This window comes from Lemur catta, chromosome 2, assembly GCF_020740605.2.
Source record: "Lemur catta isolate mLemCat1 chromosome 2, mLemCat1.pri, whole genome shotgun sequence".
Taxonomy (NCBI): Eukaryota; Metazoa; Chordata; class Mammalia; order Primates; family Lemuridae; genus Lemur; species Lemur catta.
Window position 1 is genome coordinate 124,750,198 of NC_059129.1, and position 18,814 is coordinate 124,769,011.

The following is an 18,814-nucleotide window of genomic DNA, read 5'->3' on the forward strand; positions in this document are numbered from 1 at the left end:
TACACTGGATTTAAACCAAGAATCTCAGCATTGTCATCCTAGGTCCTTCCAATGAAGAAGACAAGACTCTGGCTTATTTAACTAACAAATAAGGGAGCCAAAGCACACAGAAGTTGGGAGGGAGCGAGGGAGGGAGGGAAGGAGGGAGGGTAGGGTCACAAGAATATTACATTAAAATAAAGACTTTACATACTTTTCTCCTACATCTAAGTTTTGAAATTCTGATTGGAGAAGATTAGAAGGTAATTAGCAACTCAATTATTTAAAAACAAATTTAAAAATGCACAAAACAACTGATGCAAAAAAAAAAAAAACCCTTTTTAATCTAAAAACTCATTTCCCAGGGCTAAGTAATAGCCAAGCCCTACCAATTTTTATCAGTTTATTTGACTAACAAGAGCTATTCGGCATTTTCTTCAAAGTAAGATAATATATATATCATAGATTTTGATAAACCTTTCTAAATTAGGACATGATACTGCAGGCAGTTCAAGGAAAGAAAAATAGCCGAAACTTTTTCTTTGGTATAACCAAAAGGATATCCAAAAGTTAGCAAATGTTGACATTTCAAGTGATAGGAAATTGCCAAATGGAAGTTTAAACTCTGATAAAAAACTGTTGTAAAAGGAAAAGCTCCACCCACAGTTCGGTAGTGCAAGTTTTCAAATTTAATTCTGCAAAATAGTTTTATTTATTAGGCAGGAAACCAATTCCAGCAGTGTATCACCTACCCCTCTCCCCCTCTCCTCTCTCTCCCTGTCTATATGTCCGCAGGTCACTTCAGTTCTCAAAGGCCTCAGCTGCTACTCAAGAAGGAAATGCATTTAAAAATTCCCCACACTTCTAAAAATCAGGCTAAAAGTTGTGTGTATGTGGCTGCACAGCAGCAGGCACCAAGTTACAGCGTTGACACTTTCACGTTTGTCATGTTTACAAAAAAAGAAACAAAGCCTATTTCCCCCAGAAAAAAAGTACCTAAACCAGTTAGTCACTTAGCCCTTTCCTAGCTTCTCTGCGCTCATCGGGACACGCCTCACCCCGCAGCACACATGTGCATACATCCACGCGTTCTGTGCATTAAGAACCAGCAAATCTACCGCCTCTTTCGTAGAAGCAACGTCTTCTCCCTTCTCATGGAACTCACAGGTTTCCATAAACAGAATGCTTTGAAAGCGGTTACCATCTAGTCCGGAAGACTCCCAGCTTACTCTACCGAGCCTAACTCTGGCTTGCTTTCTCCCATTTCTGTACATACTGCTTGTGTGTGTGTATTTTTTAAAAATAAAAAGTGTTCAAAATGCACACACACCCCCATACACCCTTGACACACCCCAAGTATTTAGGAAAAAAAAAAATCTTCCCCAGGAAGCACTTTCAGAAGTTTAAGCTTCTACTTGCTTTTAAGCCACAGGGCAAGTGCCAGGTGAGTTCTAAATAACCCTCCGCTCACACTGCAGGGCTGGCGACGCTGGGGCCACAGCACACACGGTGAGTGGGATCCCCGGGCAAGCCGGGCAAGGGCACCTAGCAGGCTTCCTAGAGCGATGCATTGCTCATCCCTCCCCCATCACCCGGGAGAGCCGCGTTCTTGTCCCTAACTCTCCTCCCTCGGAGAGCCTCCGCGCTGCTCTGACGGATCCCTGTCCTCTGCACTGGCTGCCCCATCTGCGGTGCCAGGGGCCTGTGGCCGCAGGGAGGCGGCAGGCTCCTCCGTGCAGAACGCACTGCCCTCGTCCATCTCACCCCCCGCCAGCCCGGCCAGGGAACACCCCTTGGCAGCGCCCAGGGCCCCGCGCGCTCTGCCGTCCACAGGCTCCGTGGCTTCCCCCTCGCCCTCCGAGATGACCGTCATGGGGCTGCTCTGGATCCGGTTCCGCATGCTGTACCTGCTGCTGGCTGCCGACGGCGGCGTCCGACTGCGGCCGTACCTGGGGCCGGAAAAGGACAGACTCCGAGGCATCAACCCTTCGTTCTTGGCCCACTCTTCCTGGGCCCTTCTGTTCTTGCTCGGGGAGCAGCTTGACGGGCTCTCGGGGGTGTCGGGCGACGGCTCCGACCTCGATCTCTGGAATCGAGGATCTGTGTTCTTGAGCATCTCCGCCGCCGACATGCGGGCGCTGGTGTCTGAACGACTCCCCTTTTTGAGCAGCAGAGCTTTGAAGTTGTCGCTGCTGGTGCTGCTCTTTCGGACACTTCTCTGAATGGATCCCACTTGCTTTGGCGAGGCCAGGCTCGGGGCAGCGCCGGTGGGTGTCACTGGCGGGGAGGGAGAATGGTTTCGGGAGTGCTCATCATCTGAATCTTTACGGCCAAGGACTTTCCTTTTGGATCTGAGATTTGGTAACATTAAGATAAAGGTTAATTCCCAGTAGGCCACAACCATCCTGCTTCCCTTATCACGTCCTCAGGTTACCACTGACTGAATATTGACTTTAAAAGACTTATTTTACGTGTGTTTTCTCTATGATCAATACAGTAAAAAGCACAAGTAAAAAAAAAACAAAAACAAAACAAACTTATTTTAACTACAGAAAACTTGAAACACCTATGCAAAAAAAGACAGTACATTCTTTGACCACATGAACCCATAACTCATCAACGATAATCATTAACTACGCCATCCTTCTTTTATATCCACCCTCACTGGATTATTTTGAAACAAATCTTAAACATCATATTAACTTACTTCAGATAGGACCCATTTCCAATGTTTTAAATAATTGCTAGTATTCATTTAACTCTCGTAGATGGGCAATCCTGAGTGAATCTCACTTGCTGACCATCCTTCTTTCTACTCTTCCCTTTTGTATTTGGTGCCAGTCCTTGAACAGACCTAATAGATAAGCAATGCCCAGAATATCCCCTATACTAAGATGTGCCCCAGCCCAGGTCCCAAAACAATGCTGCAACTTTATATTCTCAGTCATTCTAGAATGTGACGAAAAACCAGTCCTCCTCAGCTTTTATAGGACCCTATGCCAACTTCTAGAAGTTCAGTTTTCCAGAAAACAAGAGTGAAACTTCTCGCTGGATCTGTTTCATGATCAAGTTCAGAGAGCCTCATGCTGACCCAGAAACATGAGGGACGGGAGTGGAGAGGGGAAGAGGAGAGGCCAATCAGGGGAAGTAAATGTTTCCTGCAGGTACTTCTTGTCCTCAGTCTCTAATGACCTCACCATTCAGTGTTTTCTACTGCTAGTGACACGGAGATGGCACAGCTGATGAGCCAAGTGGTCCCTTGCCAGTCTCTTCATGACAACTCGGTGTGTGTGCGCCTCTCAGCTAAGTGCAGGTGGACTTGCTTTAAGAAACCTCGACACAGTTAATGAATTAAAGATGTGGATATCTCTCTTTTCCTGCTATATAATTCTAGGATATGCAGCAGGGAAAGGTTGAGAGTATGGTATCTGTACGTGCAGATGAAGAGCTGAAACCGAGTGCCACCCACTTCTAGCTGTGTAGCCCAGGACAAGTTGCCCGTTCATGCCGCACCTCAGTTTCCACACTTTTTATGAAATGGGGGTGTGATAATACCCACCTCACAGGTGTGTGAAGACTAAATCAGCTAAAGAACCTCTGGGGTTATATACATCCCACTGCTAAAATGTCCTTATTCTGTCACTTTGTGCAAGTTAAAATTTCTGATGGTGTTTCCTATCTGAAAAGGGGGGGTAACAGTGTATAGGCCACAGTTTGTCAATAAAGATAAATGCAGTAACAGCCATGAAGTATCAGGCATATAGCAGGTGTTTAAAAAAACTCTGAATATGATATAGGGAAGAGAATTCTTCCTTCTTACCACCAGGATAGGCTTTGGTTTTTACATAGCCCAGACAGCGAGGCAGGGGGGAGGATGGGTCTGTGTTGGCTGCCCTGGGCTTGGTGCTCCCGGGGTGATCTCCATGATTCTGGCCAAAAACAAGCCACTAAAGCATAGGGCAGAAAGTGGTAAAGACCCAATACAGAGTCTGAAGGGTGGCCAGAGCTGCTGGGGTACCAGCCCCTTTGGGACTATAGAATGTGGCCTGTGATATCTTGGTTCCATAGTCATGCTCGGTGGTCAATGAGAGCAGTGTCCTAATACAGGTAATGACTGACTGACAAAATCACAGAATAATAGCATCTCCAAACTGTACAACTGGAAAAGACTTTAGAAAATGGTCTAGTCCAACCACTTTGGGTTTCAGAGACGGTAACTGAAGACTGAGGAGTGAAGTCACACAACTTGTTAGTATGACAATTAGGACTTAATGGGATATCTTCCCACATACAGCACACAGCCTCACCCCTCATACTGGTCACTCCCCCAAAGCAGCTCTGCTCATCTCATTCTTTTAGGTATTGGCTTGTGGTGTGATTTTTTGTTTGGTTTTTAAATAGTGAGGGTGTGCTGAGATCCACAAAACAAGCCACAACTAAACATGATTAAAGCTTTAATCAAGTTAAAGTTAAATGGCCTTTAACTGTAGGTTTAGAATTAAGAAAGAAGATGGGATTTTATTGTTGTTTCTGAAGAGCAGCTGCCCCCTAAAATGAGAATTAAATCTAAACATATGAATTCTTTGCATATATATATACATATATATGTATGTATGTATGTATTTTTAAAGAAGATGGCTATAAAAAGTACTTAAATAGTTAATACTGGCTTAAAAACTAATTACTTCAATAAATATAAAAACTTCACACCTCAACTGGTGTTCTACATTTTCCATCTGGCTTTAAATCTGAAGTGAATTAATTTGCATTATAAAATTTGAAAGCTGTGTTTCAACTTAGATATTCTTTATTTTAAATTATGAGCTTAAGTGCTAAAGGATATAAAAACAAAGCCTTAAAAAACGCAGACATTAGATGGAGCTTTACTATGTCTGCTAATATATTCTCAACGCTACAGCAGAAATTGGCATGTGTCCTCGCTTTCTCTTTGCAATCCACTCCCGAGGCCTACTTGGCCTTATTTCTCTCATGCATGCACAGAATAATACAAACTGACCAATTTCTACATCTGCAGTAGGAAAAACCACAAACTTTTCAGTGCCTTAAGAAGGCTGCCAAAACAAAATATAGTGTAGACCTTTAGCATATTTTTAGGAAAGGGATGCAGTAATTTGGCCCCACAACAGTTGGGTTTTCTCATTGGAACCAAGTATGGAATACACAGAGCAACCAGGCAACACAAATCTCTAAGGATTGCTATTATAAATATGCATATGCCTGTATATTTAGCAACCCAATGCATTCCATATTAAATGAAATACTTTGAGTCTTGGAAGGATCTCCTCACAGTTAGATTCCAAATGGTTTTATTTAATTCAGAAAATATTTATTGAGTGCTTATTATGTGTCTAGTACGGTTAAAGTTAGAAACATCTGTGTAAACTTCTAGAAATGCCACTAAAATTTCTTTCAAAGGATGTATATTTTTCATTTCCCTGTTTTGAGAAATAATTGGGTAATTAGCTACCTTTTTATTTCTAAAGAGATCAAAGAAACCCATCAGTGCTAAAGGGGGCAGTCTTTTTCTCACGCCAGTAGATGGCACTAATAGTATACAGTAACAAGCAAATTTAATTCCTTTTGCTCCTGCTTAAAAAAAAAAGATGTACTCTTTTACAGAAACATTTAAGCAGCCAAAGAAATTGTACTATAAAATCCTGGATTTTGTGAAAAACGAAAAAAAAAAAAAAAAAAAAGAAAAGAAAAAAAAAAGACTAAAACAGCCTTAGGAAAGGAGTCCTGTAGAGCTAGTCTGTGCATCCTAAGTCCACAGAACATTCCTAGGCCTGCACTGAACCACAGCTGCTTTAACCCAAGTCTTCTTAATGCTCTTACGACTGACACATTGTATTCCTTGCCAGCAAGAGCAGCGCCTAGGCATCACGTTCATGTCATAAAAATCAGTGGTACAAAGTAAAACAGAAATTGGAGTCAGAGGAAATAAAACTATAGAAACCCACTAAAAAAAATCAATAAAGTTAATGAGTCATGACTGAGAGACAGAAGAACCCTTAAGAAAGAAAAAGAAATTGAGAAATCATTTGTAGAGAAGGAATTATAAAGTAGATTAAAGTAAGAGGAAGGCGTTTTGGATACCTGTGAATAGCTGCAAAAAGGTCTTCTGTGGTCCTGGGTCTACTGGGGGTCATCACCTCATCACTCCCGTCTTCCCTGGGGAAGTCACAGGCCTCCGAGGAGGACGCGGCCGTGTCGGTCTGCGGCACCCCGGCTATAGAGAAGCAAGCCAGCAGGCACAGAAGATGCACAGTGACTAGAATTTCAGTCCTCAGCCAAGCTTGCAAACACGCTGCTTCCCTGCTATTCCTGACAATGTGAGGGCCACGGAGAGATGCGGTGGGGTCTGTAGTTTGATAGTTTACAAAGATGGGGGAAATGACGCCAGCCCCACAGCCAGAGCTCATTCTTCTCTGTTAAGGTATAGAACTCCCGCTGAATCTCTCTCCAGTTTTGTTGCAGCATTTCTTTGCAGCTCTTCAGGAGGGTGATTACTCACTGCTATTTAACACCCAGCCTGCCACAGATCATCCCCATTCCCCTATTTTCTGCCATTCCTTTAGGTCTAGATTTTTTTTTTTTTTAAATTCATAACATGCAAAGTTGGTAACTTACCCCGTGCAGTAGCACAGGAAGCCCACACAGTGCTGGCTTTAACGTGAATCTAATCGGATCTACCTGGGTTCCACGTGGGAGCACTGGACAGCCCCACTTGGCTCAGCTGCATATGGTCAGAGGGCACAGGAGAGAGAAGCCAGACTCACCCCCTCCGTCCTGTCCAGACAGGCAGCTCTCCACGTCGCCCCCACCATCCGCGCTGTTCTCGGCTGGCTCTTCCTGCTGGGGGACAAGCGAGGTATCAGGCTGTACCATGAGGACATTGGCTTCCACTCTGCCGGGGGACACGGATCCTGCAGCTCCTCCCTCAACAACCAAGCTGCTGGGGTGCGTCGCATGAGAGCCAGCTCGGGCTGCGGAAGTCTCCCTCGTCTCTTTGCTGTGTGCAGAGCCCTCCTCTCCCCTCGTGGGGCTAGGCACAGCTCGGAGGGCTTCGCTCACGTTCTCTGCGGGCTCCGCTGCAAAATCTCTCTGCGGAGGTGGCACCACCAGGAACAGTTTGGGCTTCTTGGAAATAGGGGGTGGTGGCTTCCTGCTGGGTGAAGAGTCGGGGAGCAGGCCGGTCCTGGGGCCGGGCCGAGCCTCTGCCTCCCCGGCGTTCGGCGGGGCGCCGTGCTCGGCTGCACTGCCATGGTCACCCTGACTCGAGCTCTTGGCAGGCGTCAGGAGCGAGCCTGTCACGGAGACAGGCTGGCTTTCACTCTCCATTTCATGTGTGCTATTTCGGGATTTCAGGAAGGCAGATGGCTTTAAGTGGTACTGTGGAGCGACTGGAGTTCGTTTTTCCTGAGCTGTCGGTTCAGACGGCAGTGGCGCCCCGGCGCTCGAGTTCTTCCTCACCGGCCTCAGCTGCACCGTCTGCAGTGCCTCCGCGGTTATGAGGGGCATCGGGGGTCTGCTGCTCTCCTCCTTGGCGGAAGGCGGCCTGAAGGCCTCCCGGCAGGAGTCAGGCTGGCTGGAGTTGGGGAAAGAAGGCCTGGGGTCTCTCATGAACCTGGGGTCGAGGGGCGGGGCGGGCGGGGGCTCTGAGGAGGGTGGAAAAGGCGGAGGTGATGGCAAGGGCGCAGAAGAATCTGGAAGCAGGGGGCTCAGTGACGTGGGGGCAGGAGGAAGGCACCCATCAGCCGGGGGGCAGAAGGGAGTGAGAGCTTCTGGTGGCGGAGGTGGGAACCCGGGGGAGGGGGGCAGCGCAGAGCCCTCGGGACAGTCAGCCCGAGGCGGGGGAGGCGGGAGGACGGGAGCTGGCGGAGGAGGGGGGTGTCCCTGGGGACAGGCCGAGGCTGCTTCCAGCTTCTTCATAGTGCCGCTTCCTTCCGTGGAAGTGTTAGAGGACAGAGAAGTGGACGATGAGGAAATGGACACTGAGGATATCAGAGAGGACTTCCTTTCTGGTACCTTGGGCTTGGGCTTCCCCTTCCCATTTGCTGGTGACATTGATTTTAAAAACACAGGCACGGGGGTGAGTGCTGTGGGTGTATTCGACTGGCTGGAATACCCACTGGAGGGAGAAGTGACTCTGTGTGACTTCTCCGGCGACGTGATCTTTGGTTTGACGGAAGCGCCAGGCACTTGGGGCAAGGCGGCCCCGGGCCCTTCCCGGACCTGGCGGACTGGCCCGCTGCCAGGGGGTGCCCCGCTGCCGGCCGGGCAGGCGGCTCCCGGGGCGCCCGGGTCTCCCTGCAGGCCCGTGTAGTCGACGTAGTAGCCCCACGGGTCTGTGTACTCCGACCTGACGCTGCTGGTGTCGCTCTGCGCCGGCGTGACCCCGCAGAGGGAGTAGACGTTGGGGGCGGTGGCGGAGGTCATGCTGCTGCCGGCGCTGACCGTGCTCTGGCTCCGCGACCGGGGCAGCCAGGGCTCCTCCAGGTCGCTGCAGGGGCTCTGGGAGGGCGAGCTGCCCCCCTTGCCCGGGAGGCTCAGCTGCAGCGAGTGCTGGAGCGAGGCGATCAGGCTCTCGTTGAGCACCTGCCCGTTAGAGTGGCCGATCTTCTTGGGAAGCCTGCGGAGGGAGTCTGTCCGGGAGGGTGGCAGGGGAGGCTTCTTTGCTTTCTTCAGAGAGATGTTTCTCGAAAGCGATTTATCGTGGCAATTTGACCGGTCCCCTTGGTTTTTCTGAGCGCTTCCATCAAACACATTGACCACGCTGTGCCTGGGGTTCCCAAAGCCATCGCTGCTGTTGCACAGATTCCCAGATCCACGTCCAGAGTCGGTGTGCAGGGACGCGCAGCAGCCATCGTGGTCCTCGGAATACAGCGACCCCGCATCCTCTCTGTTGGACGTTTGGTCCAAACTGCAGCTGCTCATGTTACTTGCCGGAGTGGAGTACCCAGGAGTGGCCACATGTGGCTTCAGTGGGGACGCCCGCCCATTACCTGAGGCTTGGTATTCCCAGGGCTCCGAGCTGCCCTGCCCTCCGCCCCCTGAATAACTAGACTCGCTCTTGCCATCCACATCCTGTGTGTGGGCTGGTAAGCGCAGACTGTTTCTACAGTGATATGGCACAGCTTGGGACCCATTCTCCCTGTTTGCTGGGGCATTTAGACAGACTGCGGAATCACAGAGGGACAACAGTGTGGTCGCACCGGGGGAATGGGTGTCTAAGGCTTGAGAAAGAATGGAGGCTTGACCCTCATTCCAGTAACAGCCGGGAGGCTGACGGTCATCTTTCCCAGCGTGCCTGGGGATGAGGTGGTCTCTGGATTTTATCTTTGCATACGAGGATGAGCTGGTAATTTTACTGTCCAACAGCCCTAAATTCTGAGCAGGGTGAATAACAATGATCTCTGAAGAGGAAGACAGTGTAGCATTTGGGATGATGCTGGTGGAATACGTCGCATGAGGAGAAACCACACAGGCTGGGGTTGTTACATTTTCACTCTCAAAGTGCCTCAGCTCCTGGGATTTGGGCCTCAAAAGGGTTCCAGTCCTTGAGGCACCTCCTAAATGTCCTAAGTGTTCATCTACTTGTGGGTTACTCCCCTCGTAGGGGAAACTGACAACCATGTCTCCTGCAGGGCCCAGGGCACCCAGCCGTGGCTCAAGGGACTGAATGTTCGCCCTTGCTCCAGAACGTGGCAGACTATGGAAACCAGCATCGCTGTTGAGGCGAGAAGGGAACACGATGCCTGCAGAATCGCTCTGCACGGACATGTTGCCAGAGGAGCCTGAGAAGTGGCTCATTTGGGCAGCAATGCCTTGCCCCTTCTGTGCCCTGATTCTTCTCATTGATGGTGGCACGATTTTCATGTCCTCTGTCTGACAGCTGGAGTCCCTGGTTTCTGAGCGCTGCCCAGCAGACCGATAGCTATCAAGCCTTCCTAGTGTAGAGTAGTGGTCTGGGGTGAGCACGGAATGACCACCACCATCATCTTGACCGGTGCCGGATGCTGGAGATAAAGCAGAAAGAGGCTTGTTATCTGCAAATAAAAATCCATAATTCATTACTTGTTCCCTCACCCCCCCTGACTATTGTGATTTTTAAAAGAAATCTTTTCTATTTGATTTAGTTTCTTTTCTCCTATAGGTACCTAAGTGCATTTAAATAGTTACTGATAGCTCTAAAATAAAAATCCTTATCATGAATTTCATGTACTTCTCTTAATCTGTACTTTAGATCCCCCTATAGCTTGAGTGCTGCATATGGAATTCTCAGGTAATCCCTTAGAGATCAAGGCTGGTGAGTGCTCTATGGAGTATTTACTTTTCCAATAAGCATCTTTCAGTAAAATCTTCAAGGTAGCCTTTCCCCTACCAGGTAAGTGCACAGAGCATCTACCCGGCTATGATGCATCTTTCCAAAAGACAGATGCATGTAGTAACTGAACAACAGGGTCACAGAGAGACCATGTACGAGGTATACTAGTATAAAACAGTGTTAATTACATTAATCTTTATGTCACAAGGAAATCCTAAGAAAAAGAAAATTGATTTACAGGCCCATCTGCGTTTCAAACATTTCATTATCCATCTTAAGCCATTATCATCTGTCTGTTGGTGACATTCAAAACTCAACAGCAATCTGTTGTGTTCTGATGAGGGAAAACCAGCAGGAACTGATCCAGCGAACATTTCCTCAAATTAGGGTTATTCATTTGTTGGAGCTTTACAACCAAACAGAGAGTAGTATGTTAAAGAAAGAAACCCAAGGATGAGCAGAGAGGGTAGTGGATGGGGGAAAACCCTACTTGTAGATAAACAGATTTCAACCTCCCCACGAAAGGATGGAGCTTTAAAAGAAAAAAAAAAAAAAATCACAAAGCCAGGAAGTTACCCAAGTGTACTAAGAAAAAATAAGTCAATCCTTGGGGCAACTCAAATCTTTAAAAATAGTAGTAAAACCACAGTTCTTGCTATATTGTCTTCATCCAACAAGGACCTGAAAGTACCTCAAGGCTGGGCTTTGCTGAGCAATGCCAGTCCAGCACCAACACCTAGATGTGACACTGGTATGATGGGATTCCTGACTTCCCGCCACCCCCACGTAACTTAACCATTGCACAGATTGGATATGCAAAGCCTTTTGCTCATCTGGATAGCAAAGGCTATTACTAAAATGGCAGCAATGTGCTTGTTTCAACCTCAGAGATGTCACCCTGCAAGGAGGGCTCCCAAGCAGAAAGCCTTTTCCTTCACTGTGATGATGGAGAGACGTTTTTATACTTGTATCTTTAGCAAAGAGATCTATTTCCTGTCTTTATCCTCTGCCAAGTAAGCACTCACTGAACGCAGATAGACAGACACAGAGGAGGCTGTCTCTTAGAAAGAGGGGAAATAAGCAAAAGGGCAGAAACAGAAGAAAAATCCACCTTGAGGAAAGAAAAACAAGAGGTGCAAGTTTTTGCCATTTGGCAATTAAGAAGATGAGAGGTTGAATTGTATTGGTGTATCAGTTTATATGAGTTTAACTCCAAACATTCAAACTACTTCATTCCATTCAACAATGCGTTTTAATATCTTTTACTTTCAAAATTGTAGTAGTTCTTGCATAGGGTTAGTGGTAGATATTTAGCTATCTTTAAATGTCATAAACAAAATCCTGATACTTTTGGGCAATGATTTTGAATGTGAAACCATTCTATTCTTCTGAAATAGAAATGTAGCCAATTCTTCACCATCTACAGCTGAGTATAACATTCTTATTAAAATAACAATGTTTCATAAAGACTTTAAAGATATATGAGAAACTAATATATAATTTTTATCACAAGGACCACCAAAATTCTATTCCCAAAACAGACCTTCCAATATTTTCGCAGTTTAAAAAGTTTCATAATATTATAGGAGACAGATGAATGCTATACAGGCATACCTCATTTTATTGCACTTCACTTTATTGTACTTCGCAGATAATTGTTTTTTGTTTTTTTTTTTTACAAATTGATGGTTTGTGGCAACTCTGTGTGGGACAAGTCTATTGGCACCAATTCTCCAACAGCATGTGCTTACATGTCTTCATGTGACTCTATGTCACATTTTAGTAATTTGTGCAACATTTTAAACTTTTTCATTTATCTGTTATAGTCATTTGTGAGCACTGATTTTTTTTTTTTTTTTGACACAGAGTCTTGCTCTGTTGCTCTGGCTAGAGTGCAGTGGCATCACCACAGATCACTGCCACCTCAAACTCCTGGGTTTAAGCAATCCTCTTGCCTCAGCCTCCCGAGTAACTGGGAAGACAGGTGCATACCATCATGCCTGGCTAACTTTTCTATTTTTTGTAGAGACAGGATCTCACTCTTGCTCAGGCTGTTCTCACTCCTGAGCTCAAGCAATCCTCCTGCCTCAGCCTCCCAGAGTGCTAGGATTACAGGCGTGAGCCACCAGGCCCAGCCAGTGGTCTTTGAGGTTACCACTGTAATTGTTTTGGTGTGCCACAAGCCACATTCATGTAAGACGGCAAACTTAATGGATAAATGTTGTGTGTTCTGTCTGTTCCTCCTATCAGCTGTTCCCCCATCTCCCTCTCCTCAAGCTTCCCTATTCCCTGAGACACAACAATAAAATTAGGCCAATTAATAACCTTACAGTGGCCTCTAAGTGTTCAAGTGAAAGGGAGAGTCACATGTCTCTCACTTTAAATCAAAAGCTAGAAATGATTAAGCTTAGTGAAGAAGGCATGTCAAAAGCTAAGACCAGCTGAAAGCTAGACTTCTTGCACCAAATAGTTAGCCAAGTTGTGAATGCAAAGGAAAAGCTCTTAACGGAAATTAAAAGTGCTGCACTAGAGAACACATGAATGATAAGAAAGCAAACAGCCTTATTGCTGATATGGAGAAAGTTGTAGTCATCTGAATAGAAGATAAAACAGCCACATTCCCTAAAGCCTAATCTAGAACAAGGCTGTAACTCTCTTCAATTCTATGAAGTCTGAGAGAGGTGAGGAAGCAGCAGAAGGAAAGGTGGAAGCTAACAGAGGTTGGTTCATGAGGTTTAACGAAAGAAGCCTTCTCCAGAACATAAAAGTACAAGGTGAAGCAGCAAGTTATCCAGAAGATCTAGCTACAATAATTGATGATGGTGGCTACACTGAACAACAGATTTTCAATGTAGATGAAACAGCCTTCTATTAGAAGAAGATGGCATCTAGGACTTTCATAGCTAGAGAGGAGAAGCCAATACTTCAAAGCTTCAAAGGACAGACTGACACTTTTGTTAGGGGCTAATACAACTGGTGGCTTTAAGTTGAAGCCAATGCTCATTTACTATTTTGAAAATCCTGGGGCTCTTAAGAATTATGCTAATTCTACTCTGCCCGTGCTCTATAAAGGGAACAATAAAGCCTAGATGTTTACAGCATGACGTACTGAATATCTTAAACCCACTCTTGAGACTTACTGCTCAGAAAAAAAGATTCCTTTCATTGACAATGTGCTCTGTCACCCAAGAGTTCTGATGGAGATGTACAAAGAGAATAATGTTGTTTTCATGCCTGTTAACACAACATCCATTCTGCAGCCTTGGATCAAGGAATAATTTTGATTTTCAAGTCTTATTATTTAAGACATACATTTTGAAAGGCTTTAGCTGCCACAGATAGTGGTTCCTCTGATGAATCTGAACAAAGTAAATTGAAAACCTTCTGGAAAGGATTAACCATTCTGGATACCATTAAGAAAGAACATGTGTGATTCGTGGGAGGTCAAAATATCAACATTAACAGGAGTTTGGAAGAAGTTGATTCCAACCTTCATGGATGACTTTGAGCAATTTAAGACTTCAGTGGAGGAAGAAACTGCAGATGTGGTATAAAGAGCAAGAGAACTGGAATTAGAAGTGGAGCCTGCAGATGTGACCGAATTGCTGCAATCTCATTATCAAACTTGAACAGATGAACTGTTGCTTCTTATGGATGAGCAAAAAAAGCCGTTTCTTGAGATAGAATCTACTTCTGGTAAAGATGCTATGAATATTGTTGAAATGACAACAAAGGATTTAGAATATTATATAAACTTGCTTGATAAAGCAGTGGCAGGATTTGAGAGGACTGACTCCAATTTTGAAAGAAGTTCCCCTGTGGGTAAAATGCAATCAGACAGCATTGCATGCTACAGAGGAATCTCTCGGGAAAGGAAGAGTCCATTGTGTGGCAAACCTCGTTGTCCTATTTTAAGAAATTAGCACAGTCACCCCAACCTTTAGCAATCACCACCCTGATCAGTCAACAGCCATCAACATCAAGGCAAGACCCTCCGCCAGCAAAAACATTACAATCTCTGAAGGCTCAGATGATCGTTAGCATTTTTTTTTTAGCAATAAAGTATTTTTATAGTAAGGTATATGCATTGGTTTTTTTTTTAAGATAATGCTATTACATACTTAATAGACTACAGTATAGTATAAACATAACTTTTATATGCACTGGGAAGCCAAGTAATTCATGTGACTTGCTGTGTTGTGACAGCTGCATTATTGTAGTAGTCTGAAATCAAATCTGCAGTATCTCTGAGGTATGTCTGTATTGGTTAAGGAAGAAAACAAACTACAAACAAATGTAGACCACTTAGGTGTCGCTCAAAAGCTTGGTGGGATTTAACTGATTTTAAGACATAATCTAGAGGCCAAGACAGGCGGATCGTTTGAGCTCAGGAGTTTGAGACCAGCCTGAGCAAGAGCGAGACACCGGCTCTATTAAAAAAAAATAGAAAGAAATTAGCTGGACAACTAAAAATATATAGAAAAATTAGCCGGGCATGGTGGTGCATGCCTGTAGTCTCAGCTACTCGGGAGGCTGAGGCAGTAGGATCGCTTAAGCCCAGGAGTTTGAGGTTGCTGTGAGCTAGGCTGACGCCACGGCACTGTAGCCCGGGCAACAGAGTGAGACTCTGTCTCAAAAAAAAAAAAAAAAAAAGACATAATCTAAAGAAATAATTAAGTATAATTTGTCTGTTTCTTGTTAATAATACTATAAGAGATCTCCAATTTCTAAAAAGTAAATATAATTAAGGATAAGAATCTACAGGTTAATGTATTTAAGGTTTAGTACATGAAGTTTTAAAAAGTCTTGTCAGGTCTTCAGTAATGTTCCTAGTACAAACTATCAAAAATTATTTATAAAAGGATTCCTTTAAATGAGGGTTTTTCTCCTTAGGGAATCTACATGGGGAGAAGTTCAGTAGTCAAATATAATTATAAACCAATAAAATAATCCTACCTGCTGCTGAAAGATGAAATCTTATAACATGATGTTCAGATAAGTTTCTGTGTAGTTTTAAGATTCAAGAAAAAAACTGAAATGTCTAATTCATTTAAATGGAAGACAACAAATTATAAGTCATCAGATACACTTTGGAGGTAAACAGTAAATATCATACCTTGATTTTAAAGGGTTATATAGCTACAGGGTTAATATACTAGTATTGGCATACATACATATACAACAGTAAGAGTCCACTACTTACAGACTTTCAAGTAAAAACTGCATATAATTAAATATAACTTTCTAATTCATGGAAGCACCTCTGTATGGTTAGATATTTTTAAAATCCAAAGCCCCTGGCAACTTGGACAATCTCTAGTGGAGAGGGTGCATCTTTCCTAGCGTACGCCTTTCCTTCAGTAATCATTTTCTTTTTTGTCTAATTTGTTTGACTGTGCCATACACCCCCATACACCCCCTTATATTTTATAACTAGAGGAGGACTAATTTTAAAGAAAATAGGGGCCGGGCATGGTGGTTCACGCCTATAATCCTAGCACTCTGGGAGGCCAAGGTGGGTGGATTGTTAGAGGTCAGGAGTTCGAGGCCAGCCTCAGCAAGAGCGAAACCCCATCTCTACTTAAAAAATAGAAAGAAATTATCTGGACAACTAAAAAAAATATAGAAAAAAAAATTAGCTGGGCATGGTGGTGCATGCCTGTAGCACCAGCTACTCGGGAGGCTGAGGCTGCTACTTGGGAGGCTGAGGCAGGAGGATTGCTTGAGCCCAGGAGTTCAAGGTTGCTGTGAGCTAGGTTGATGCCACGGCACTATAGCCCAGGCAACAGAGTGAGACTCTGTCTCAAGAGAAAAAAAAAAAAGAACAAATAAATATATGATCTGATTTTTTTGCTAAATAAAACTGTATTCAAATGTTATCCCCTCATTTTATCCACCAATCCTTCAACTAGCCTACCTAGAAAACTGGAGTCCTTATCTAATTATCTTTTGTTTGTTTGTTTGTTTGTTTAAACTGGCTCTAACTTAGAAACAGTTGTCTCAGTTGACCTCCAGCTGTGATCCGGGTCATGTCACTGACTGCAATGTCATCGAAAGTCTCATGTCTGGCAACAGCCACAACACAGATGATGTGGGGAAAGCTATTTTCCTTCCTTCAGCATTTGTGTAGTTCCATGTACTCAATCATTGATTTTAAAAATACTAAATTTACAGAAGATATGATTTACCTCGCTGGCCAGATCATTCCAGTAAGGTAAAAGAAGTAACTGAGTTATTGGCTCCATACTGGTTGTTTCAGTAATAAAGGTGATAAAAATGTTTACCTTTCTCATTCTAGGTTTCATATTACATATGTATATAGACAATTCATATTGAATATTTATGTGTATGTGCATCTTTATCTGAGCCAAACTATCCTTACACTCTTTGCACAAGGTCATCCTATTTTGGTTGGAAAGCCACTTACAACATGGCTTACCTCAAGACATCAAGTTTCTAACCTTACAAGGGGCCTAACTATCTGTCCTTAAAGTCATTCCTTTGTGGCACATCTCCTAAAAAGACCAAAGTATAAATGTTACCAGAGTGCTTTAGGAAATTAGCCTGTTAAATAACTACAGAACATGTGAGTACAGACAACTTCTTAAATTAGTCAGCTGTCACCTCAAGAATTAAAAAAGAAAGAGTCTGAAAGAATAAGACACAGACAAGTTGAGAGGAGAGGGAGAAAGCACTATGCGTCAGTGAGGCGCAGGTTGAAGGACGGTGCCTGGAGGCCTTGGGTGGTACCTGGAAAACCGGCCCCCGAAAAGCAGCAGATTGTGGGCCATGAACCAGACAGACCTCACAAATCCCACGGGCAGTTGCAATCTTGCCTTTGCTTCTATTGAACCCTTCCATTACGCAATAAGACAAGCACCTGTATACCATCCGGGTCACTGGAGCTACCGGGAGCAGAGGCAGAGCCCTGCTCCTCTTTTCCGATGGCTGCTACAGTCTAGGCTACAGTCTAGAAGGCAGAGCACATATACTGTAGGATTGGACTGCAGTAAAAGAGAAAATGCCAGGGAAAGACGAGTGAGCCTGCCCTCCCTAATACAAGGCATTCAAGCAGGGCTGCTGGGGAAAAAAATACAGAAGCACAATGTCTGTAGCAGCCAGAAGCTGAAATACCACCTCAAGGTGCTGGAACAGATATATTATTATTGCTAAGATAAACTCATTTTTACTGAAAGACTAATGGGCAATTTCAGAAATAATGACTCTGAGTTTGTAGAGTATAACCTTTGATAGTAAATAAAACTAAATAAAAATGTCAGGTGAAAGTAACTATTAGGAAATAAGTCCATAGGATGGCCAAGGAGAAAGAAGCAAATTTCAACATAGGTGGTAGTAACTTCCCTATAATAATGACCATAGGAGCTATTAATATTATTAATACAATTATAGTACTGCCAGGTACTAAGTGCTTCACATGTATAAATTCATTTAGTCCCCAAACAACCCTATGAAGTAGGTTCTATTAACATCACCAACACCCATTTGTTGAGGGAGGAAGTAGACTCAGAGAGGCAAAGTAACCAAGGTCACCCAGGGGGAGTGGCAGGGTTAGGGTGCAGCTCCAAGCAGCCTGGCACCAGTGCTACTCCTGACCCAGGAGCTGTGCTACGCCTGCTCTGCAGACACTCCTGCTGGGACCCATAAAATAACAGGGAGAGGAAGTTAATAGAGAAAGAAGAAAACGAAAGGATTACCCCACACATATAAAGATAAGCAGAAACAAAGTGGATAGATGAATAATGAACTAAACAACCTTTTCCATCAGCCAAAATTTTCTTGTGTGTTTCCTGCTTTTATCATAGGTTGAAAATACTAAATAAAAAAAGCTATGAAATTGTTTCACTGAGAGCAATGAAGGCATTATCCAACAAAAATGACTATTTTCTATCATATTGACATTTACTAATAATCCCAGACTGCTGTTTCTGATGACAAAATACCACTGGTATTGTCAGGATAACCAGCGAAGTCCATATTCATCATTCGAAGTCCTAGAATGAGTTTTCAGTTTCACGAAAACTTAAGATCTAAATGAAAGGTAAATTTAATTGCAGAAATAACCCATGTTCAAGGTACACAGAGATGATGATGTAACGATCAATTTCTATCATCCTAGTTAATAGTTTTCATACAAGCTCTTCTCCCTGTACCTTCTCCTCCAAATCCAGTAAACCATGTCTGCATGGGATGTTAAGATTTGCACCTAATGCCTCATTCAGGAAAGCAGCTGGCCCTTTGGGCACCAAGGGCTATCAGAATGTATCGATTGTATAAGCATCACAAATGCTGAGCAGCACTCGGGGGCAAGAGAACACAGTTCTGCTGAGCCATACCTAGCTCCTTCTGTATGTTGTCAGGGACTCCTGTAATAGTCTTTCTCCTTTTGACTTTCTTCGGTCGTCTTACCAGAGTGTCTGTGTAAATTAGAGACCGCCGAAGGCTGGCCTGGCGGTCGAAATTCTCCCC

At 44.3% G+C, this 18,814-nt stretch overlaps 1 protein-coding gene across 3 annotated transcripts in view; it reads right to left on the reverse strand.

The window, feature by feature from the left end:
• Positions 1-208: 208 nt before the first annotated feature.
• The window catches only part of NHSL1 (NHS like 1), a 103,028-nt gene continuing 84,422 nt past the window's right edge, over positions 209-18,814 (reverse strand). For 2 of the 3 annotated variants that reach the window (XM_045544453.1, XM_045544455.1), the window contains exons 5-8: positions 18,682-18,813; positions 6,780-10,019; positions 6,097-6,229; positions 209-2,330 (exon numbers count right to left, since the gene is read on the reverse strand). In XM_045544453.1, the coding sequence (XP_045400409.1) occupies positions 1,595-2,330; positions 6,097-6,229; positions 6,780-10,019; positions 18,682-18,813 (4,241 nt within the window). In that variant the 3' untranslated portion in view covers positions 209-1,594. The remainder of the gene's footprint in view (positions 2,331-6,096; positions 6,230-6,779; positions 10,020-18,681; position 18,814) is intronic. The other variant, XM_045544454.1, reaches the window with a different exon arrangement.